We start from the raw sequence: 23,448 nt of genomic DNA on the forward strand, positions 1-23,448 counted from the left end.
CGGATCTCATCCACCCCCGGTGCCTTGCCACCGAGGAGTTGCTTGACTACCTCAGTGACTTTAGCCCAGGTGATGGACGAGTCCACCTCTGAGCCCTCATCCTCTGCTTCCTCAATGGAAGACACGACAGCGGGATTGAGGAGATCCTCGAAGTACTCCTTCCACCGCCCGACGACATCCCCAGTTGAGGTCAACAGCTGCCCACCTCCACTGTAAACAGCGTTGGTAGGGAACTGTTTCCCTCTCCTGAGGCGCCGGACGGTTTGCCAGAATCTCTTCGAGGCCAGCTGATAGTCCTTCTCCATGGCCTTACCGAACTCCTCCCAAGCCCGAGTTTTTGCCTCCACAACCACCCGGGCTGCAGTCCGCTTGGCCTGGCGGTACCTGGACTAGATACCACCATCCTGAACAATTTCCGCCCGATATCCAACCTCCCCTTCCTTGCCAAAACCCTGGAAAGGACGGTTGCCTCTCAACTCCAACAACACCTGCTTCACAATGACCTGTTTGAACCCCTCCAGTCAGGTTTCCGCCCACTCCACAGCACAGAGACTGCACTACTCAAAGTTGTCAATGACCTCCTCATCTCTGCTGATGCTGGTTCCCTCAACATCCTGATTCTCCTGGATCTGAGTGCCGCATTTGACACCGTGAGCCACCAGATCCTCCTCACCAGGCTCAGGGGTCTGGGTGTTGAGGGAACCGCACTCTCCTGGCTGCAAACCTACCTCACAAATCGAACCCATTACATCTCCCTCAGTCACCAAAAATCTGAAATATCTACAGTCACGCAGGGGGTCCCCCAGGGCTCTGTTCTGGGTCCCTTACTCTTCATTATTTACATCCTCCCCCTTGGTCAGATCCTCCGCCACTTCAACCTTAATTTCCATTGCTACGCTGATGACACACAGATTTATCTCAGCACCAAATCTCTCACCAACCCACCTCTGGCCCATATTGAATCATGTCTCTCTGAAATAAAAATATGGATGCATCACAACTTCCTCAAACTCAACAGTGAAAAAACAGAACTTCTCATTGGCACCAAATCCACCCTTAGTAAAACTGGCACATTCTCTCTCACCATTGACAACACTGTAGTTTCTCCTTCCCCCTGTGCTCGCAACCTTGGGGGCATCCTTGACTCCACCCTATGTTTCGAGCAACACATTAAACAGACTGTCAAATCATCTTTCTTTCATCTTCGTAACATTGCAAAACTCAAATCCTCCCTCCCCCCACCTGCAGCTGAAACTCTGATTCATGCATTCATCTCCTCCCGTCTTGACTATTGTAACTCCCTCTTGTCCGGCATCAACTCCTCATACCTCCATAAGCTCCAAATGGTTAAAAACTCTGCTGCGAGGCTTCTTACTCATTCAAAGTCCTGGCAGCACATCACCCCCATCCTCTGTGAGCTTCACTGGCTCCCTGTCAAACAGCGTATTGAATACAAAATACTCCTCCTGACTTACAAAGCCCTCCACAAACTTGCTCCCCCCTACCTCTCGGACCTTCTTCAACACTTTTTCAACCTTCACGCTCACTCCGCTCTTGTACAGCAGGCCACCTCATCATCCCCAGATCCAAGCTACGGAGCTTTGGTGACAGGGCATTCTCCAGGGTTGCTCCCCGGCTCTGGAACTCACTGCCACAATCCATCCTTGACTCTGACTCTCTTAACACCTTCCGCCTCCGCCTTAAGCCATTTCTGTTTAAACAAGCCTTCCCATAGCCCCTTTGTTGTTGTATATTTTATTTCTCAGTGTTCTTTGTTTTGCTTGTTTTTGTAAAGCGTCTTTGGGTCATTGAAAAGCGCTATATAAATCCCATGTATTATTATTATTATTATTATTACCCGTCAGCTGCCTCAGGAGTCCCACAAGCCAACCAGGCCCGATAGGACTCCTCCTTCAGCTTGACAGCATCCCTTACGTCCGGTGTCCACCACCGGGTTCAGGGATTGCCGCCTCGACAGGCACCGGAGACCTTACGGCCACAGCTCCGAGCGGCCGCTTTGACAATGGAGGTGGAGAACATGGTCCACTCGGACTCAATATCTCCAGCCTCCCTCGGGATACAGTCGAAGCTCTGCCGGAGGTGGGAGTTAAAGATCTCTCTGACAGGAGACTCGGTCAGACGTTCCCAGCAGACCCTTACAGTATGCTTGGGTCTGCCGAGTCTGTCCAGCTTCCTCCCCCGCCCTCGAATCCAACTCACCACCAGGTGGTGATCAGTTGACAGCTCCGCCCCTCTCTTCACCCAAGTGTCCAAGACATACGGCCGCAGGTCAGATGAAACGACAACAAAGTCGATCATCGACCTACGGCCTAGGGTGTCCTGGAGCCACGTGCACTGATGGACACCCTTATGCTTGAACATGGTGTTCGTTATGGACAAACTGTGACTAGCACAGAAGTCCAATAACTGAACACTACTCGGGTTCAGATCAGGGGAGCCGTTCCTCCCAATCACAGCCCTCCAGGTGTCACTGTCATTGCCCACGTGGGCGTTGAAGTCCCCCAGTAGAACGATAGTCCCCAGTCGGAGCACTTTCCAGCACCCCTCCCAGAGACCCCAAGAAGGTTGGGTACTCTGCACTGCCGTTCGGCCCGTAGGTACAAACAGTAAGAGACCTATCCCCGTAGGCGCAGGGAAACGACCCTCTCGTTCACCGGGGTAAACTCCAACACATGGCGGCAGAGCTGGGGAGCTATAAGCAAACCCACACCAGCCTGCCGCCTCTCACCATGGGCAACTCCAGAGTGGTGAAGAGTCCATCCTCTCTCAAGGAGTGTGGTTCCAGAGCCCAAGCCGTGCGTAGAGGTGATCCCGACTATCTCTAGTCGGAACCTCTCAACCTCACGCACAATCTCAGGCTCCTTCCCCGCCAGCGAGGTGACGTTCCACGTCCCTAGAACTAGTTTCCATGTCCAGGGATCGGGTTGCCGAGGCCCCCGCCTTCGACTGCTGCCCAATCCTCTACGCACCGACCCCTTATGGTCCCACCTGCAGGTGGTGAGCCCGCAGGAAAAAAGCTAAAAGTCCTCTGCATGAATCACTACTACCCTGTAGCACTCACACCAATCATCATAAAGTGCTTTGAGCGGCTAGTTAAAACACACACCACAGACTCCATGCCTGTAACACTTGTCCCGCTACAGTTTGCCTACAGACAAAACAGATCCACAGAGGATGCCATCACTCTGACCCTCCACTCTGCACTTTCTCATCTGGACAAAAGGAACACATATGAGAGAATGCTGTTCATTGACTATAGCTCAGCCATCAACACCATTGTGCCCCACAAGCTGGCGGTTAAGCTCAGGGATCTGGGTCTCAACCCCACTATGTCCAGATGGATCCTGAACTTCCTGAAAGGCAGACCCCAGGTGGTGTGGATGGGCAATGCCACCTCCTCCTCACTGACTCTCAGTACTGGTTCCCCCCAGGGCTGTATGTTGTGCCCGCTCCTATACTCTCTCTTCACCCACGACTGCCTGGCAACTCATGTTTCCAACACCATTGTTAAGTTTGCTGACGACACCACCATCATAGGCCTGATCTCTGACAATGACAAGTGAGCCTATAGAGACGAAGTAAGGTCATTGACTTCATGGTGTCAGGATAACAACCTCCAGCTCAATATCAGCAAAACAAAGGAGATGATTGTTGATCACAGGAAGCAGCGGCGGGAAGACCACGCCCCCATACACATCAATGGGTCTGCAGTAGAGCGAGTCCACAACATCAGGTTCCTCTGAGTCAATATCAGTGGTGACTTGACCTGGTCTCATCACTCTAACGTCGTGGTGAAGGAGGCCAGGAAACGGCTCTTGTTCCTACGCCGATTAAGGAGATTCCAGGATACTCACCAACTTCTACAGATGCACTATCAAGAGTATCCTGACCGGCTGTGTCACCACCTGGTATGGCAGCTGCACCGCCCTCGACTGCAAAGCACTTCAGTGGGTGATTGTAACAGCAGAGAGCATCACAAGGTCTGACCTGCCATCCCTGCAAGATCTCTACACAGAGAGGTGTAGGAGGAGGAGAAAACGGGTCATAACAGATCCCTGCCACCCATGCCACGGACTGTTTACAAAGCTGCCATCAGGCAGAAGGTACAGGAGTATTCTGTCCAAAACAAACTTTCCACAGGCTGTAAGGCTGCTCAACTCGGGAACCCCTCTTCCTTTCCATCCATAGTCCATGCACACCTGTCACTTTTACATTGCACCATGGTTGTATAGTTATTATTCTTGTGTGTTTGTGTATAGTGTTATTACTGATTGATTGTGTTTTCTTATTTTTTTTTATTATAATTATTTTAACTTTTAACTGCACTGTCGGGAGTAGGAAAACCAAGCAACTTGTTATCGCAAATTACAAACCTTTTGAACTTCAACTTAACCAACGATAACAATAAAAAATGTAACTGAAACACTAATAACTACAACAAATAATATCTTGTCTTCTAAACAGGATGGTAGCACAAATGTTCTGGGGTTATGTGCTGGATGATTTGCAAGTGAAGATGTAAAGGCATTTTCTGCTTTATTCCACAGGAATGTGGTGAAATACACATAATTTGCAGTAGGTCTATTTGAACGCATGCTGCAGCAGTGTATGTGCACCTGAGGAGGCAGCTTCGACCGCTGGACCACCTTATGCTACACTCCTTGGTTATCATTGTCCTTTTGAAAAATTAGGCCAGAGAAAACTGAGATGATTCGGGAGTTGAGCAAATGTAATTGATGGAAGTCCACATTCTACAACTTGACCTGTGCCCTCTCTAGATTGCCCAGGCATGCCAGCAGCACAACACTCTGGGACAGGACCTGGTGGCCATGTGTGTCAATGACGTGCTGGCCCATGGGGCAGAGCCTCTCTTTTTCCTTGACTACTTCTCCTGTGGAAGGTTGGATGTGGGTGTGGCCTCTGCTGTGATCGGTGGTGTGGCCGAGGCCTGTCGGTTGGCGGGCTGCGCTCTCCTAGGTGAGGAAGGGAAGAAAGGTGTGGATGGGTGGGTGTGAGGCTGTGAAAAAAGATGCTGGCTGTACATTGGGGTGGTAGCGAAAGCAGCATTGGAGGCTTTTAGCCACTACACATCTGTTCTTGTTCATGAGCCACACATACTTTTTTGTGTTCTACATTTATGTGTATGTGAAAACATATGTGTGCTTGATCAAATATTTGTGTGTACAATCATATTGTTTTAACAGCAGGGGGGTGCATTCTGTTGTTCCTTCATCTAGGTGGTGAAACGGCGGAGATGCCAGGCGTGTATGGTCCCGGCGAGTACGATCTGGCTGGTTTCTGCGTGGGGGCGGTGGAGAGAGGCGCTCTTCTCCCGAGGCTGGAGGACATCTGCGAGGGGGACCTGCTCATAGGGGTGGCATCCTCTGGGGTACACAGCAACGGATTCAGCTTGGTCCGGAAGGTCTTAGAGAGGGCTGGGGTCACCTACAGCTCCCCTGCTCTGTTTGGGAAAACAGGACAGACTGTTGGTAAGTCTGTAATATATAAAACCCATTGTGTAAGAATTTTGGAAATGGCAAAATACAGCTTGTAACCAGGTTTTCTAATCCTTTTTAATTTAGCTGATGACCAAAAATGTCTTCTAACATTGTAGAGTACAAGCCTTTTTAATATAGTATCTTGCCAAGTCTTTCAAATATCCAAACATTGTTTGTCAGTTAAACTGTCACCAAATGTTAGTGATCAACTCATTTGTAAAAACAGTGCATGAATTAACATGTCATCCCCGGAAAAAGTGTCACTGTAAATGACACATCTGTATGGTAAAGCAACACCTTGGCTCAGTCAAATCAAGACCACTGGTTTCCAAGATCTATGGGGGCACAATTCGTACTTGACAATGAATGATTATAGGGCCACTTGACCCTTAGAATGATAGGTATACTGTCTTTTGGAGGTCCAATATATCTTAAAGTCCATACTCCTCCTCTCCCCTGTCGATTAAAAGGCGAGGTTCTACTGACACCCACTAAGATCTACAGCCGCCTGCTTCTGCCAATCCTACGCAGCGGAGCCATCAAGGCCTATGCCCACATCACTGGGGGTGGCCTACTGGAGAACATTCCAAGAGTGCTGCCACAGGAACTCGCCGTTGACATGGGTGACACACACACACACAACATTCATGAATGATGTGAAATGCCTGATGCTGTTTTGAAATGCCCTTATTTGAGGTATAGTTGGTGGTAACGTAACTATGTGCATCCTGCTTTGTATCTTGCATCTTTCACAAAGATGCATCCCGATGGACCATACCCCCTGTGTTCTCATGGCTGCAGAAGGAGGGAGGCCTGTGCGAGGAGGAGATGGGGCGCACCTTCAACTGCGGCCTGGGGGCCGTACTGGTAGTTGCCTTTCCGGATGCCCAGAGGGTCCTGAGGCAGATCCAAGCCCATGAGGAGGCCTGGGTAGTGGGCTCACTGGCCTACAAGCAGCCAGGTGTGAGACAAGTAAAAGCATTGAGTACTGTACTTCAGGAATTCCTTTTTTTGTTCACATGAAATAGTGTGTGTGTGTGTGTGTGTGTGTGTGTGTGTGTGTGTGTGTGTGTGTGTGTGTGTGTGTGTGTGTGTGTGTGTGTGTGTGTGTGTGTGTGTGTGTGTGTGTGTGTGTGTAGGGGCCGAGCCAGTGGTGATCAGGAACTTGCAGCACAGCCTATGTGTAGGTACCTCTTCCTCTTTAGTAGACTTTGGGCCCCTGCAGAATGGAGCATCTTACACCAGCAGCAACATCCCCCGCAAAAGGACCAAGGTTGGGGTCCTCATTTCAGGCACAGGTAAGAGCGTTATTTAAAGAACAACTCCAGACACCTAAACACCTCAAAAAAGTTTTGCTGATCAGGTTTCCCACATGTAAGACTGTGAAAGCAATGAGTGCCTAGCTTAATATGAATGCATAGATCATCTAAAGTTCTGTTATAAGCTGTGAATTATGACATTACCAGCATGTTCCTGAGACATCAGAATGTCAAAAGGCTTGTTTAGTGCACCTCCAGTGTGAGGGGTTGGTAGGCTAAAGGAAATTTGTTTCACTAATGTCAGAAATGTTCTGCAATTCTGAATTAGTTAACCATGATTGTGGCTGAGCCGTAGCGGAGCAGAATTGGAGACATATTTGTTTTTGATCTTTCAGGCCAGAATAGAATAATTTCACCAGCTTTTTATATTTTATCAGCCAAAAGCAGCTATAGGCAGCCAAACAATTCTGTTTAGAACATTAACCTACATTATGCGTATTCTAGTACTCCATACCTAATAGCACTTCTTTAGAATATTCTGTATAGCAGCATGTACTGCATTAACTGTGTGTTTGTGTGCTAGGTACCAACCTGCAGGCTCTGATGGAGCAGGCCAAGAAAGCATCCAGCTCGGCTGAGATCGTAGTGGTCATTTCCAACCGGCCGGGTGTGTTTGGCCTTAAGAGGGCCTCTCTGGCTGGCATCCAGACACGCGTGGTGGACCACAAGCTGTACGGCAGCAGGGCAGAGTTTGACGGAACCATTGACCGCGTGCTAGACGAGTTTGGTGTGGAAGTGGTCTGTCTCGCTGGCTTCATGCGGATCCTCACGGGTCCCTTTGTCAGGAAGTGGAACGGTAAGATCCCACAGCTGTGTACACATTGCTGTCGTGGACCACTATGTCCTAGCAGGATAGTAAAACAAGGAAAATGCAAGGAAAGGGGATATTGTTACTAAGACGAAATACAATTTAGGCTGAAAGTAACAATTGGGGGTTTGGATTTGGGTTAGTGGTTATGTTTAGGGTTTTACGTTTAAAGTTTGGAATTGTAAAATGTCTGTCAATATTAGGTATGAATGTATTTTATCTTACATAAAAACAATTATGCAAAAACAAATATTTTCTCTCTCCAGAAGTTACAAAGTAAAGAATGCTGTTTTGAGTAATGTAAATCCTCAGTTATGTACCTAATTTATTTAATTTAATAAAGCTGTGTAATAACTATTAAAATGTAAAATGTTAATTGTATACTTGCTTGTGTGAAAGTTTTGTGCATCTTGTTTTCTAGGAAAACTGCTCAACATTCATCCATCCCTACTGCCCTCCTTCAAGGGGGTGAATGCTCAGAAGCAGGCTCTACTGGCAGGGGCACGTGTTACTGGCTGCACCGTTCACTTTGTGGCTGTAAGTACTGCATTTAAGAGATCCTGTCTTGGCTCCCTAATAGGGGTGGGACGATATGAGAATTTCCTGCCACGATTGTCCTTGCCAAAATTATCCTGATTTACGATTTTATCCCAATTAATAACAATCCCAATAACAACTCTGGTTTCTACATCAAAATGGCTGATCGAATATTCTTCCACTACATAAATATTGTTCTAATAATATATATATATCAAAGAAGGTTTTTAATAATTAATACTATAATAACAAGTTAATCTCTAAATGTATATGGTTGCCATCTTCTTTGACAATACATTGCAGAGGATGTTTAGTGGCATTTAGAATTTCCGTTTGTACTGCATTTGCCTTCATTGCACATCTGTATGTCACATCTGCCCTCTTCTATACACACTTCTTGTTAGATGTTAACTGCATTTCTTTGTACTGTACTTGTGTTTGTTCAATGACAAAGCTGAATCTAATCTAAAAAAAAGCAAGAGATTTTTCAAGTCACTTATCTGAGGATTAGGGGTGAAAATAGATTTATTACTGGTACTGACCTGTGGGTGCATGCACTTCCGTGTGCATTTTATGTGCCTCATTAGCTAAGGATAGGCCTATTTGATGTGTCGATTCTTTATAATAAATGTATAATTCATTATAACAGATCCCCGTTATGTTGTGTGCATTATGTATTGTGCAGATTATACAGATCGACGATATTATTATGGCAAATTATATTCTATTTGTCTTCTCTTGTCATTTTCAGTAGGAAAGCGTTAACAATTAGCCTACAATATAAACAAAATGATAATTAGAAATAGTTACAATGGGGAGAACAAGTATTTGATACACTGCCAATAATGCAGGTTTTACTTACAAAGCATGTAGTGGTCTGTAATTTCTATCGTAGGTACACTTCCACTGTGAGAGACGGAATCTAAAACAAAATCCAGAAAATCACATTGTATGATTTTTAAATAAGGAATTTGCATTTTATTGCATGATATAAGTATTTGATCACCTACCAACCAGTAAGAATTCCAGCTCTCACAGACCTGTTAGTTTTTCCTTTAAGAAGCCCTCCTGTTCTCCACTCATTACCTGTATTAACTGCACTCGTTACCTGTATAAAAGACACCTGTCCACACACTCAATAAAACAGACTCCAACCTCTCCACAATGGCCAAGACCAGAGAGCTGTGTAAAGGACATCAGGGATAAAATTGTAGACCTGCACAAGGCTGGGATGGGCTACAGGACAATATCTCACCTCGTGGGGCATCAATGATCATGAGGAAGTTGAGGGATCAGCCCAGAACTACATGGCAGGACCTGGTCAATGATCTTCCTATGATAAAAATTGCTTTGTAAGTGGGAAAACCTGCAAAATAGGCAGTGTATCAAATACTTGTTCTCCCCACTGTAGGTACTCTTCAACTGTGAGTGACGGAATCTTAAACAAAAATCCAGAAAATCACATTGATTTTAAGTAATTAATTAGCATTTTATTGCATGACATAAGTATTTGATACATCAAAAAAGCAGAACTTAATATTTGGTACAGAAACCTTTGTTTGCAATTATAGAGATCATACGTTTCTTGTAGATCTTGACCAGGTTTGCACACACTGCAGCAGGGATTCCACTCCTCCATACAAACCTTCTCCAGATCCTTCAGGTTTCAGGGCTGTCGCTGGGCAATACAGACTTTCAGCTCCCTCCAAAGATTTTCTATTGGTTTCAAGCCTGGAGACTGGCTAGGCCACTCCAGGACCTTGAGATGCTTCTTATGGAGCCACTCCTTAGTTGCCCTGGCTGTGTGTTTCAGGTCGTTGTCATGCTGGAAGAACTACCCACGACCCATCTTCAATGCTCTTACTGAGGGAAGGAGGTTGTTGGCCAAGATCTCGCGATACATGGCCCCATCCATCCTCCCCTCAATACGGTGCAGTCGTCCTGTCCCCTTTGCAGAAAACCATTCCCCAAAGAATGAGTTCAACATTGTTTCAACGGCTTATTTTCCACTGTAACGGAATGGACAGGTAGCGGGAAATTGTAGACTACTTTTTTGTAGACTACTAAAAAGTATAATGGTTAGACTAGTTACGTTGTAAAGGAATTGGAAAACAAGTTTATTCTTTATCATTACAATACAATCCCAACTCATAACGACATGTAAGAATTTTATTTTGATTTTTATTGTAATCAACTATTTTCTTATTTTTAAACTAGCAGAGACATTCGGCTCCATTGACCATACATTGAAGAGGATGCTTAGTGGCGTAGTACAATGTGAGATGTGCGCTCCACTTAAAACAAGCAGTCAGGAAAACTTCAGCAACTTGCAGAACTTTTTCAAGTCACTCATGAGGATTATCGCGATTTACGATTTTCCAGATTATGAAGTTTCTCCACAATTTCATATTGGTATTTTCCACCGCAATTAGTACTAAAATCATCTATCGTCCCATCCCTACTCCCTAATGTGCATTATAACTGAGATCAGACCTTAAACGCAAACACACTTTATCATGAGTCCCTGTTCCACAGCAAAAAAGTGTGGGATTTTTCAATTGAAATAAAAAAAAACTTGCTTGCTACACTAGTGCCTCAGGTTAAAGGCAATGAGTTTTCTAGCACAGGATCTGAACATTTTGTTCTCTTTAACTTTTATCCACAGGAAGAGGTTGATGCTGGAGCCATCATTGTGCAGGAGGCGGTTCCAGTCCTGATGAATGACACTGAAGAGAGCCTATCGGATCGTATCCGGGAGGCGGAGCACCGGGCCTTTCCAGCCGCCCTGGAACTGGTGGCCGGGGGGGTCGTGAAATTGGGGGACGACGGGCAGATTATCTGGAACACCAACCCACAGGGCTAAACACTATCCAGCACAGTACCAATACCTTGGCATCCAATTCCCAATATACCTTACACCCCATACTCAAAACACCCTAGCCCCGACCTCAAACATGGTTTAACAGATCTACAGAATAAATGGACTGCTGCGCACTAACAAATAGCCTTTTGCTGAAAACAGGAGATATTTCGCTAAAACCACTAGGCTTACTATGGCATTCTTTGTACACAATTTACTCTCATTTGTACCCAGATACATTCACCCTTGTGTCACTGTAGAAATTACAGAAAACAAACATTCCTGTTGTCCATGTGGTAGGAGTATATTATAATGAGAAAATGTTAGTAGTGTTTTATTTTGTTAGACGTTTGCATGAAAGGTCAGTTTGCAATGCTAAATGGGCAAGTCTTTGTTGTAGTACAATTATCCTGAAATTGTTCACTTTAACTTTATTGATGACACAAACTGTGAAATTACTTCCTTCTGTTACTATAAACCTCCACTGTGGATCAAGTATTTCTTTGTTTTTTATCAGCAAACCAGTGTGGGCTTAATCAGTACAAAATTAAAGTAATTCTGATCATGTTCCTTGCAGAATTAATGTTTTGTGATATAACTAACACCTGAGTTACTTTTTAACTGTTTGAAAGTGCATGTATACCTTGAAGTCCAGCATGTCCAATCATATCTATGAGTGATTACTTTCAAAGTGTGCCCTGGATTTTTCCAAGGCTGCACCTTTTCAAAGCACAATGGATCAATGCAATGCATTTACAAATGATGGACAAAAGACAAGAAACCAAGGTAATTGAAAAAAGTACAACATTAAAAAGCTCTTACACTTAATAGGGAGCTCTTACACTTGTGGTGGAAATTACTATAAATGTAGAAGTCTAAATGCCCAAATTGAACCTTTATTCACTCTGCATACCTAGAGGAAGCAACCAGCACAAACTTTCTTCCATGGTTTAATAGGATCCAGTGGGTGGGGAGCCACCCCCCTTCCCAGGGCACTAAATGTCCATTGCCAATTATCTTTTAAAGACAGAGGGGCTACATGATTCCATCTTAAAAGAACAGATAAAAGGCCTTCTCAGGCCTAACCAATCCCCCTTTAGCAGATTTACAAAGCCCAGTTGACCCAGTTACTCAGTTGAATCAAGAGGCCTATTTGTACATGCTCAGACTTACTCCTCCACAGTGGTTTTTGGAACAGGTTATGATCCATGAAGTCCATAGTGATGGTAACTTCTCATGGTTACCAAAGCTGCGGTCCCCATCATTATCTATTAAAATTCCAATCTGTATTAGTTCAGTGGACTAGAAACGTAGAACAGGTTCCAGATTCAAATGTTATTGGTGCCCTGAAAACAAGTATACCTTTATTTGGAAATGTTGCACTCAACTTTGAGTGTTCCTCACTAAGCCAAGGAAAATGCAATCCATGGTTCAGTTTCCTTAAGACAACCATTAAACTTTAACCAATGCTAGCTAAAATTTGGAAGTAATGAGGGCATGTGAGCATGTAATAAAACACTCATTTGGTTCTATCAATATATTATTAAAGGCATTTTATGCTTTATTGGAAAGGAAAGTTAACTAAAGAGGGTTTTGCTGAAAGCAGTAGGTCAGATTTGAACCCATGATGCAGCCATCCATAATAACCGAATAACAAGCACCGGAAATGGCTTATTTAGCTATTAAAAAATAATGTTCTATTTAGCTAACTAGTTAAGTGTAGTCTAGAAAAATCAATCTCAATGGAGATCACAGTTGACCATGAGTCCTGAACTAGGCTTAATGTCTGTGAAACCGACATAGTTACCCTTCCTATCCACAGTTTGCACCCACTGTTGTGTAGCAATGTGGAAACCAATAGCTCAGCCAACTAAGATAAAAAAAAATTCTAAGAATCTTTGGGGCACATTCACATCATACTGGACATGTTGATTTAGCAGGCTGTTATACAAGGCGACCTACAGTAGTGAGTGCAAACAATTTAATTCTGGTACGTGTCGTCGATACTAACTGGATTCTCTCCAAATATAAAGCGTTGACACACCATAACATGGTCACTTGTTGGACCAATGGTCAAATGAAACCACAGTGGCTTTCACTCAATATACAGTTCTGCCCTTGGTGGTAACGTTCCTTGTTCTTGCTGAAATCTGCTGCATTGTGCTGTCCTGTGATCCTATTGTAGTCATGGAACAGGGAGGGTGCAGGTTATATTTTGTGGAAGCGCAGCACGGACAGGCTCTCAGGTCCAGTTTGTCTGGAGAGACAGGGTGTCCCTTGCAGGCCAGACTTGCCAAGCAAAGTGGCAATCTCCTCTGGTGGAAGAAATGACGTTACAGCATGGTACTGTTCATTAGGTATTCAATGGGAGGTCGGATGGGGCGGTCACCTGGGTTGTTCTCTGCTACGGTGACCAGATAAAACAGCCCCTGATCGGACAGTAGCTTTGGAAGCAGGGGGAAGAACCTGTCCATCACCTCTCGGCCCCGTCTCCCTCCAGCCCAGGCTGCCTCGATTCCACGGCTACCCACCTGTCAGAAACATGTTACAAGGTGCAATTGCACATAGAGAACAAATACAACAATCACAACAGCAGTGGACGAGAGGAACACAAATTAATTGTACAATTGTCCATTGCTTTTGTTGATAAACCGTATTATTATTGCTGCCTAAAGAAAATTGCTTTGACAATAGTGACAAACATTTTATAATTTATGCAAATTACCTATGTTTGTCAGTTCAGATCACAATATTTTGGTTTTCTAATCTTAACCAAACATAAGCGTTACAAAACCTAAACCCTAACCTTAACCATTATTTTGGGAGTTGGGGCTACTACGCGCATTTGACAGTCCATTTTATTAAGAGTGTAGAACGTACTGTGAGCAAGCAAAGGGTGATTTTGGCATGTATTACATGCAGTTCAACATTTAGTTTTGCATGGTATACATACGCCATATGAACAACAAAACTGCAAAAAGAAAAATAGCCATAAAACAATAGGACATCACTTACTGGAGCATATTTGACCAAATTAACAAAATTCTAAGCAATCATCCGATACCTACTTCCCTAGCTACTATATTTCCTTACCTCTTCTGGTGGTGTGACAACGTAAGGTGGGTTGAATAAAAGAACGTCCACTTTTCCCAACAACCTCGGCAAAAGAGAGTCCACCTAAAACACATGTGAATTTGGGTATATTGTATATACTGTTCATGTCTAACAAGGGTTTAGTGTCTCACCAAGTCAGTGATGACAGGCTGCAGTTGAACTCCATTGCAGCAAGATGTCACTTGTGTACACTGGGCTGCAGCAGGATTCACATCGGTACAGCTGGGGAGGACATGCACACACGTCAGATATACAAGCTCTCATCGCCACTGGGATGCCCTCCCAGCAATGCCATTCAGGGGTGGTGTCACTGGCCTGTTGTTGTCTCTATGTTGCGCACATCGTGCAATTGGTCTGAACTCTGCTGGCAATACTCTGCCCTCATTCAGGGTTGGTGGGTGTCTCTTTGGTTGATGCTTGGCAATGTGGGTTTATTGATTTCCTGCCTGTTGGGCCCTGTCTTGGGCCTCCCCCAGATAGGGCCACAGTGTCACTAACCTGTCACTGCCCCAAGGTCTTACGCTGTTATATTCTTGTGCCGGGGGAGTTCTCCTTCCCCACTGTAAATCCTTGTAGTTCTAAGGAATGCATTTTCAAAATTTTCCATCTCCTACCCTATTTTAAACTTAGGAGGACATGAGGTATTGGCCCACACCTCCGGAGTTCCAGGCTTGAAAGACTTGTTGCTGTCCCTGTCCAAAGTCCTCCTAGTTGTGTTTACAGATCAAGACAATACCTGATGATTTCAGCTGCCACTCTGCTGACCCCCACCTGGGTTGTCCCTGTCCCATCTGGTCATGCTTCCGACCTGGACTAGGTTTAAATAGACTCTGGACTCATGCATTTATTAATTATTACAACTTGTACTCAGTCTGTTCACGCGGCACAGCCAGAAGAGGACTGGTCACCCCTCTGAGCCTGGTTCCTTTCTAGGTTTCTTCCTACATTTCAGCCTTCTTAGGGAGTTTTTCCTAGCCACTGAAATGCAACACTGTTGTTGTTTGCTACTTGGGGTTTAAGGCTGGGTGTTTTGTAAAAGCACTTTGTGACAACTGCTGATGTAAAAAGGGCTTTATAAATACATTTGATTGATTGACAAGCCCACTTTTACAAAACTAAGCCCCATATACAAAAGTAGCCCAATACGAAGTGTGCACACATTTTCGTACAATCGTGAGGACTTTTTGAAGACAAAAATTGATTCCATTTTTTTTTACCATAACCCCAAAACTCTAATCCTAAATCTTACCTTAACCCCCAGTCAGAAATAGGTTTTTTGCCCCCGCGACCCGGCCCCGGATAAGCGGAAGAAGATGGATGGATGGAGAAATAGGTTTTCAAACAAATGAAAACCAGACAAATGTCTTCACTTCATCAGATTTTCCATGGACTACTGTACCTGTAAGGACTTCAGGTGCTCATGAGTACAATATGCATATTTACATACACACACCTACTTACAGGTATAGAGCTGTAGGTCCGATCACTGAAGCCAGAAAGGCGGATACCACCCCAGAGCCACTGCCCACCTCTAAACACACAGAGGGACTGCACAAGGTCAATGGTCAGTATCTGTATTGTTGTAATTAAGAGTAAAACATATTTTAGCAGACACTCATCCAGAGAAACTTACAGTAGTGTGTTCATATATCTTCACACTTTGTCGCAACACTGTTACTACAGCGTGAAGTAATAAAATACGACCCGGTTATTGTCAAGAGCAGCTCACCTAATTTTCTTCAGTCTGTCAACATCCTGCTCCAGGGTGTCGATCAATAGAAAGGAGTCCTCGGATGGCTCGTACACATCGGTGAAGGGCCCGTGGCCGGCGTGAGAGTACAATGGGGTAGGATAAGACATCGGAGACCACTGGCGCGCACAAACACACACACACACAGACGGTCAGAATAATGACATGCGCCACATCAATACGTCTTCCTGTCACTGATTTGGCCCAATGTAGATAGATGGACACAGAACTACACTGACCAAAACGATTGCATGATTTTACTGAGTTTCAGTTCACATACAAATTAGTCTTAATTAGGGGTGGGACGAAATGAGAACTTCATGCCATGATTATCCTGGCCAAAATTATCCCGATTTATAATTTTATCCCGATTAATAACTATCCTAATAACTCTGGTTTCTAGCGCAAAACGTCTGATCGAATATTCTTCCATTACATATATATTGTTCTTGTGCACTTAAAAAGCCATTACAATAGAATAATATCAAAGAAAATGTTTAATAATGAGTACTATAATAACAAATGACAATCTTTAAATGTATATGGTTGCCAGCTTCATTGATAATACATTACAAAGGATGTTTAGTGGCATATGAAATTTCCATTTGTACTGCTTTTGCCTTCATTGCCCATCTATACATTGCACATCTGTAACATATATTATACTTAATAAAGCACATTTTCTGCCCTCCATTCACACTTCTTGTTCACACTTCCAGTTAAATAAAACAAGTAGTCAGAAACACTTCGGTGACTGGTAAGAATTCAAGTCACTTATCTGAGGATTAGGGGTGAAATTAGATATAATTTCTTACCGCTACTGACCTGTGGGTACATGCAATTCCGTGTGCATTTTATGTGCCTTATTAGCTAAGGATAGGCCTATTTGATGTGTTGATTCTTTAAAATAATTCATTTTAAATTCATTATAACAGCTCCCTGTTATGTTGTGTGCATCATTAACAATTAGCCTACAATATAAACTAAATATTTAGAAAATGTGAATAATGTATATCCTATTCGTTTTTTCTGCATGCATTGTAGCTGTATGTCTTCTAGGATATCATTGGTTTGTTTGAGCTCTGCTTATTTTCCGTGGTAATGTAATGGACAGGTATTTGCATATAGCGGGAAGCTGAGACAAGAAGTTTATTTAGTAGACTACTAAAATATGTAGCGGTTAGACTAGTACTGTTGTAAAGGAATTGGAAAACTAGTTTATTCTTTACATCATTACAATACAATTCCAACTCATAATGACATGTAAGAATTTAATTTCTATTTCTATTGTAATCAACAATATTCTTCTATTTAAGCGAGTAGAGCCATCCGGCTCCATTGACAATAAATTGAAGAGGATGTTTAGTGGCATAGTACAACGTGAGATGGGCGCTCCACTTACAAAATAAATTAAAGCTGCAAGCAGCATTTATCGGGGTTCAAGCTGTTAAGGCCTTTAAGCACCCAAACATCAAAAGACATTACGTTTTATTTAGCAAGCATTTAACCACTGAAATAATAAATGGAAAAGTCCATTCACAGCCAATACAGGCATTGTAGCATTGGAAATGTACGTTTTTCAAAGCTTTTTGACAGTTATAGTTGCACCTATTGTCTGATCTCCACAAAACTCTGCATGCTTCTTCACTATGTTATGACACATATGCTCATCTATTTTTGTGAAGTTTGGGGTTTTTCTATGGGATTTATTGGCTTTTGAGTGTATTTTGTCCTGCCACTTGAATAAATTATCCTGTTACAGCCAGGCAATTGGAAAAAAATCGACTTTTTCTTGATAATTATTGATCTAGAGAGTCCAGAGAATCATCGTAGACCGAATTGGTTCCGAAAGGCCGAAAGTCCAGGTACTAGTTCGCGAAAGTAGGTTTTTAACATATTCGCGAATATTAAATGAACAGTTTGATTGACAGTAGTGGTTCTTGAGGCAAAGTTTTTCAGCATGAGGAGATCTATCAAGTGATATGCATTTTTTGACAAAATTTGTAACAACACGTGATTAGAGAGCCTTAAAACTCGTTAGCGCCAACTAGTGGCCGATTTCTTTCAAAATTCTTACAGACCTCTAGGACCTTGTGCCAAACATGCCCACCAAGTTTCGTTCTGATCAGAGTATGTCAACCTGGTTTAATAGGTGCTCAAATCTCATTGGCCAATGGCGGCCATGTTTTTTGAGATACGCCAATATCCTCTTAGGCATACATGGCCCCTTGGGCAAAGACACTGCATACCAAATTTCAAGTAATTTGGACAAACGGTCAGGTGTCTATACGTTTTTCGTATTATAGTGCCACCATGTGGCCAATCGACGCAGTTTTTTTACTGTGACCTCAGACTGACTTCTAACACATGTATACCAAGGTTGGTGAAGTTTACTTAACTACTTCTTGAGTTATAGCCTTTTTAGTAAAATAGGCTCCTCCCACAACTTTAATTTTGCGCCCCCTAGCGACCATGAATCGAAATTTAAACTTTTTTTTGATAATTATTGATTTTCAGACTCCATAGAACATTTCTACACTGGTTTGGTTCCGATCGGGCGAAAATCCAGGGACTAGTTCGCAAAAGTAGGTTTTTGACAAAATTCAAAATGGCGGAAAATCTATCATGGCGGAAATGAAATCGGAGATATACGTTTTGTTCGTCTTGAGCCAAGTATTACAGGGATATAAGACACTACGACATACGGTCTAGGAGATTTTCCCGATATATGATTAGACCAATTATTATTTCTCCACGATTTCATAATCATATTTTCCATCAGGTTTAGTACTAAAATCATCTATCGTTCCACCCCTAGTCGTAATGTGGGGATGCCAAGAACCAAGGGTGATAGCTCGCAATGACCAGCAAAGGCAACTTTTTCAATAAATGATTTTAACCAATCTTCGCCATGATACAGCAACATTACAAGACCCGAGCATATCGGAAAAACAAAACATACTGTATGAAAATAAACAAAAGGAGCCTCAAACAGGTCCTAAGTGGTAAACAGTTACAATCATGCTGTGAGTAGCCAACATTGTTACTTGGTGAAGGGTAGTCTCACGAGGCCACACCTCCAATCTCTATGGCCTCCTTGGATTTCTGGAAACTTGCCTATTAAAAAATGTAGGCTAAGTTTTTTAGCAGCAATATTTCTATTGGATGTTAGTTTTCAAATAAACCTCCACTTACAGGCTGAAGGTAGGCTTAGCGTGGCTTCACTATTTCTTTGAAATGGATACAACACATTCCTACCTAGATTGTAACATATCAGAAACAAAGCAAAGATTGAGGAAAAACTTCATTCTGTTTTGGAAAAACTGTCGTCTTTTCATAAGATTGAGTCAATAATGCCAATACATCTTCTTTGCTTAAATGCTGTTCTGAAAAAAATATATGTTTTCATGTGCCTTCTGAAGTCTATGGTAAAAGTTTAATTCATTAAGCATGGCCGACAGTCTGCGATTTATTGAAATTGAAAATGTACAGGTCAATGATACTAGTGGTTCCTCCTCTGATTTCAATAATCGAGGATCAGGTTCATGTTCTGAATGCAAAAGTAATCGCAGCTACAGGTCAAAACGAGGAGGAAGACGAGAACATTTGTTTGGCGAAAATCTTTTGGTACATCTGGGGGTTCACACTGCGCACGGATAGGACGAATGAACATGAAGCTCCAAAGCATCGTTCAGTTTTCCGAGCTCTACTGTTTCAATGCAGTGTACCAGAAGCTTGTATAACACCGCGTGACCAATGACGTTCAAAGCTTTGGACATCACAAAATCACCTTTGAGTTCCAACCTGGCCCAACAGGTGTCGTTTATGGAATGGCTGTTTTGAAACTGTGTGCAGAAAATGTTAATGAAGGGTTGTAGGTAGGAGTTTAAGACACACATGCAAATGGAAATTAGAGAGAAGGATTTGAAATAGCAAGTCAGTCAAGAGCGAGTAATTTGATAGTAGTCATAGAACAATAATTTGAGAGTCATTAAGTATTGGTTAGCTATTATTTGAGAGTCTAAAAACTGAGACTAGACGAAACAGTCTTATTTAACTACCATAGTTAGAAAGTAGGATTTTGTAAAGAGGTTCTCATAGTTTTTTGTGAAGATGTGCTTTCAGATCAAAAGACTTCTGAAAGCGCATCATCCCAATATATACGCACAGGCAAAGACATCAATGTGGTGCCTGGAGACGTGGGTATACCCTAATATGTTAAATATCAAAACGTTTTTGAATCTTCTCCTAATGTTAACATATGTGGGCATAAAATACATGTGTTCGTGTAGTATGTGCACACAATGAGAATGTGGTGTACCGCCACTTCGTCACAGTCAGTCCTCACTTATGGAATACAGTGGGGAGAACAAGTATTTGATACACTGCCGATTTTGCAGGTTTTCCTACTTACAAAGCATGTAGAGGTCTGTCATTTTTATCATAGGTACACTTCAACTCTGAGAGAAGGAATCTAAAACAAAAATCCAGAAAATCACATGGAATAATATTTCAATAATTAATTAGCATTTTATTGCATGACATAAGTATTTGATCACCTACCAACCAGTAAGAATTCCGGCTCTCACAGACCTGTTAATTTTTCTTTAAGAAGCCTTCCTGTTCTCCACTCATTACCTGTATTAACTGTATAAAAGACACCTGTCCACACACTCAATCAAACACACTCCAACCTCTCCACAATGGCCAAGACCAGAGAGCTGTGTAAGGACATCAGGGATAAAAGTGTAAACCTGCACAAGGCTGGGATGGGCTACAGGACAATAGGCAAGCAGCTTGGTGAGAAGGCAACAACTGTTGGCGCAATTATTAGAAAATGGAAGAAGTTTAAGATGACGTCAATCTCCCTCGGTATGGGACTCCATACATGATCTCACCTCGTATCAATGATCATGAGGAAGGTGAGGGATCAGCCCAGAACTACATGGCAGGACCTGATCAATGACCTGAAGAGAGCTGGGACCACAGTCTCAAAGAAAATCATTAGTAAAGCACTACGGCGTCATGGATTAAAATCCTGCAGCGCACGCAAGGGCCCTCTGCTCAAGCCAGCGCATGTCCAGGCCCGTCTGAAGTTTGCCAATGACCATCTGGATGATCCAGAGGAGGAAGGGGAGAAGGTCATGTGGTCTGATGAGACAAAAATAGCTTTTTGGTCTAAACTCCACTTGCCGTGTTTGGAGGAACCACAAGAACACCATCCCAACTGTGAAGCATGGAGGTGGAAACATCTTTCTTTGGGGATGCTTTTCTGCAAAGGGGATAGGACAACTGCACTGTATTGAGGGATAGGATGGATGGGGCCATGTATCGCGAGATCTTGGCCAAAAACCTCCTTTCCTCAGTAAGAGCATTGAAGATGGGTCGTGGCTGGGTCTTCCACTACGACAACGACCACAGCCAGGACAACTAAGGAGTGGCTCCGTAAGAAGCATCTCAAGGTCCTGGAGTGGCCTAGCCAGTCTCTAGACTTGAACCCAATAGAAAATCTTTGGAGGGAGCATATTGCCCAGTGACAGCCCCGAAACCTGAAGGATCTGGAGAAGGTCTGTATGGAGGAGTGGGCCAAAATCCCTGCTGCCGTATGTGCAAACCTGGTCAAGAACTACAGGAAACGTATGATCTCTGTAATTGCAAACAAAGGTTTCTGTACCAAATATTAAGTTCTGCTTTTCTGATGTAACAAATACTTATTTCATGCAATAAAATTCAAATTAATTACTTAAAAATCATACAATGTGATTTTCTGGATTTTTGTTTTAGATACCGTCACTCACAGTTGAAGAGTACCTATGATAAAAATACTTCTACAATTCTACAGACACGAGCCTAAGCAAGCTGTTGACCGAAATGTTAACCTTGTTGATGAAATTTTGGATAATGTGCCTGCGAGGCATAGGAAGAATGTTGAATATAATTCTTAATAGAATGCACAGGTCTAAAGATTTGACTTCATGGATTCAAATTGTGAATTCATTTTCAAAGCAAGGGTTCGCACCAGTTGGATCCGGTTAAAAGTGTGACAGCAACCAATAAGATTGCTGAGACTAGAAGGCCATTGGGGTGGGGGGTGTTTTTAGAGGCCATGACATGTTTCAACAAACCTTTTAAAACTATTCCAAATGAGCTTGTAAGGCGTAAAATCAATTTGTATAAACAAACGTCTGGAAACACAATAGATGATTTAGCCACTCCCCCAGCAACTGGTTATCAATCAACCAAAGCTTTCTTTGTACCCCCTACCACCGACCCCACAAAATGGCTTCCATGTTTTTATTTTATGCTTTTTTTATCTTTTGTGATTCATTGTCAAAGTGTATGTTTTATCTTGAATATTTTTGTATGAAAAATACTATGTAAACATGGATGTGGTTTTACAATTGTTTTTATTTTTGAATAATAAAGTTGACATACACACGATTTACTTTTCTATTAATTTCAACAACCATGACACAAATTAAACGATTCACAAAACTGAGCATGTGGTATACAATTAAACATTTGTTTATCACACTTACTCTGGTACATCTTCGATACAAACTGTGAGACTAGCACATACCTTTTTCATAAATCATCAATATAAAAGGACACAGCATCTTTATAACACAGACCACTTGTCACACACAATGTTGTCCACATGTGGTTTAAATCATGTCATGGACTTGTTCTGAACTGTATTCCACATTCTCACAGGTTTGCCGAAAGGCAATGATTGACTTGGTAAAATACATAAAATCTGGGGTTTTTCCAAAACTGTCAGAAAACCTTACAATGCCATAGTCTGTTATGTAAATAGCCAGCCAGTGCTCCCCGGGGTGATTGCTCGGGTGTGTATTAACAATCATCACTGATGCAACATCTCGGACTGGTCCACTAGGTAGTTGGTCACATGCCAGCACAACATAGAAATTGGTCCTAGATGAAAATTGGTTCACCACCCCGGTCAACTCTGCGGTATTCATTTCCACACCGTTTTCCTAATAGTAGTCAACCATGACCTGTCGCCGATTTAACACTTCGATAATGGAGTCAAACATTTTATAAACAACCAAATTAATTGTGTGGGGCAGTGTACATCTCAAGTCGTACATTCCGTGACTTGATCAAGGATTGGTGCTGACCGCATTCCTCATCCAGCGCGCAGTGGAATGCATAGAGGGCATAGCCGTGTAAGAAGTCAGACCTGTCAATAGCCAAGGCCTGGTCCTTTGTGCTTTCCTGAAGCTAAGGCCAATTGGTAAAATTCACGCACTGCTGACACCGTTGTGTGATTTGGTTGGAATGGTTTGCTAGGAAACTGCTGACCATCTACATACATAGTCATAAACTCCAAAGTATAATGTTTGAAATTAAATAGATTTTTTGTGTTACTTCCTATCAAACTGTCATTGTCCACCAATCCAACAACAAAACATTTTGGTAGAGGTCCTAAAAGTAGGTTTTCTTGGTTGCAAACTCGCCCCCCGCTGGTGTGGAATCTGTGAATTAACAATTACAATATGAATGTACGTTTCATTGGG

At 42.9% G+C, this 23,448-nt stretch overlaps 2 protein-coding genes across 4 annotated transcripts in view; one reads left to right on the top strand and one right to left on the bottom strand.

Annotated features, from left to right (window-relative positions):
• Positions 1 to 11,608, top strand: part of gart (phosphoribosylglycinamide formyltransferase) — a 63,358-nt gene extending 51,750 nt beyond the window's left edge. Inside the window, exons 14-21 of one of the 2 annotated variants that reach the window (XM_010867251.3) lie at positions 4,800 to 4,998; positions 5,259 to 5,510; positions 5,990 to 6,142; positions 6,277 to 6,480; positions 6,659 to 6,817; positions 7,362 to 7,634; positions 8,068 to 8,183; positions 10,849 to 11,608. In XM_010867251.3, coding sequence (XP_010865553.1) covers positions 4,800 to 4,998; positions 5,259 to 5,510; positions 5,990 to 6,142; positions 6,277 to 6,480; positions 6,659 to 6,817; positions 7,362 to 7,634; positions 8,068 to 8,183; positions 10,849 to 11,046 — 1,554 coding nt within the window. In that variant the 3' untranslated portion in view covers positions 11,047 to 11,608. The remainder of the gene's footprint in view (positions 1 to 4,799; positions 4,999 to 5,258; positions 5,511 to 5,989; positions 6,143 to 6,276; positions 6,481 to 6,658; positions 6,818 to 7,361; positions 7,635 to 8,067; positions 8,184 to 10,848) is intronic. The other variant, XM_010867250.4, reaches the window with a different exon arrangement.
• Positions 11,609 to 11,919: 311 nt separating this feature from the next.
• n6amt1 (N-6 adenine-specific DNA methyltransferase 1) overlaps positions 11,920 to 23,448 on the bottom strand; it is a 33,680-nt gene continuing 22,151 nt past the window's right edge. For both annotated transcript variants that reach the window (XM_013133085.2, XM_013133084.2), the window contains 6 exons: positions 15,887 to 16,026; positions 15,619 to 15,705; positions 14,289 to 14,379; positions 14,137 to 14,220; positions 13,433 to 13,574; positions 11,920 to 13,358 (listed from right to left, as the gene is read on the bottom strand). In XM_013133085.2, the coding sequence (XP_012988539.1) occupies positions 13,252 to 13,358; positions 13,433 to 13,574; positions 14,137 to 14,220; positions 14,289 to 14,379; positions 15,619 to 15,705; positions 15,887 to 16,017 (642 nt within the window). In that variant the 5' untranslated portion in view covers positions 16,018 to 16,026 and the 3' untranslated portion in view covers positions 11,920 to 13,251. The remainder of the gene's footprint in view (positions 13,359 to 13,432; positions 13,575 to 14,136; positions 14,221 to 14,288; positions 14,380 to 15,618; positions 15,706 to 15,886; positions 16,027 to 23,448) is intronic.

Source organism: Esox lucius, chromosome 22 (genome assembly GCF_011004845.1).
Source record: "Esox lucius isolate fEsoLuc1 chromosome 22, fEsoLuc1.pri, whole genome shotgun sequence".
Taxonomy (NCBI): Eukaryota; Metazoa; Chordata; class Actinopteri; order Esociformes; family Esocidae; genus Esox; species Esox lucius.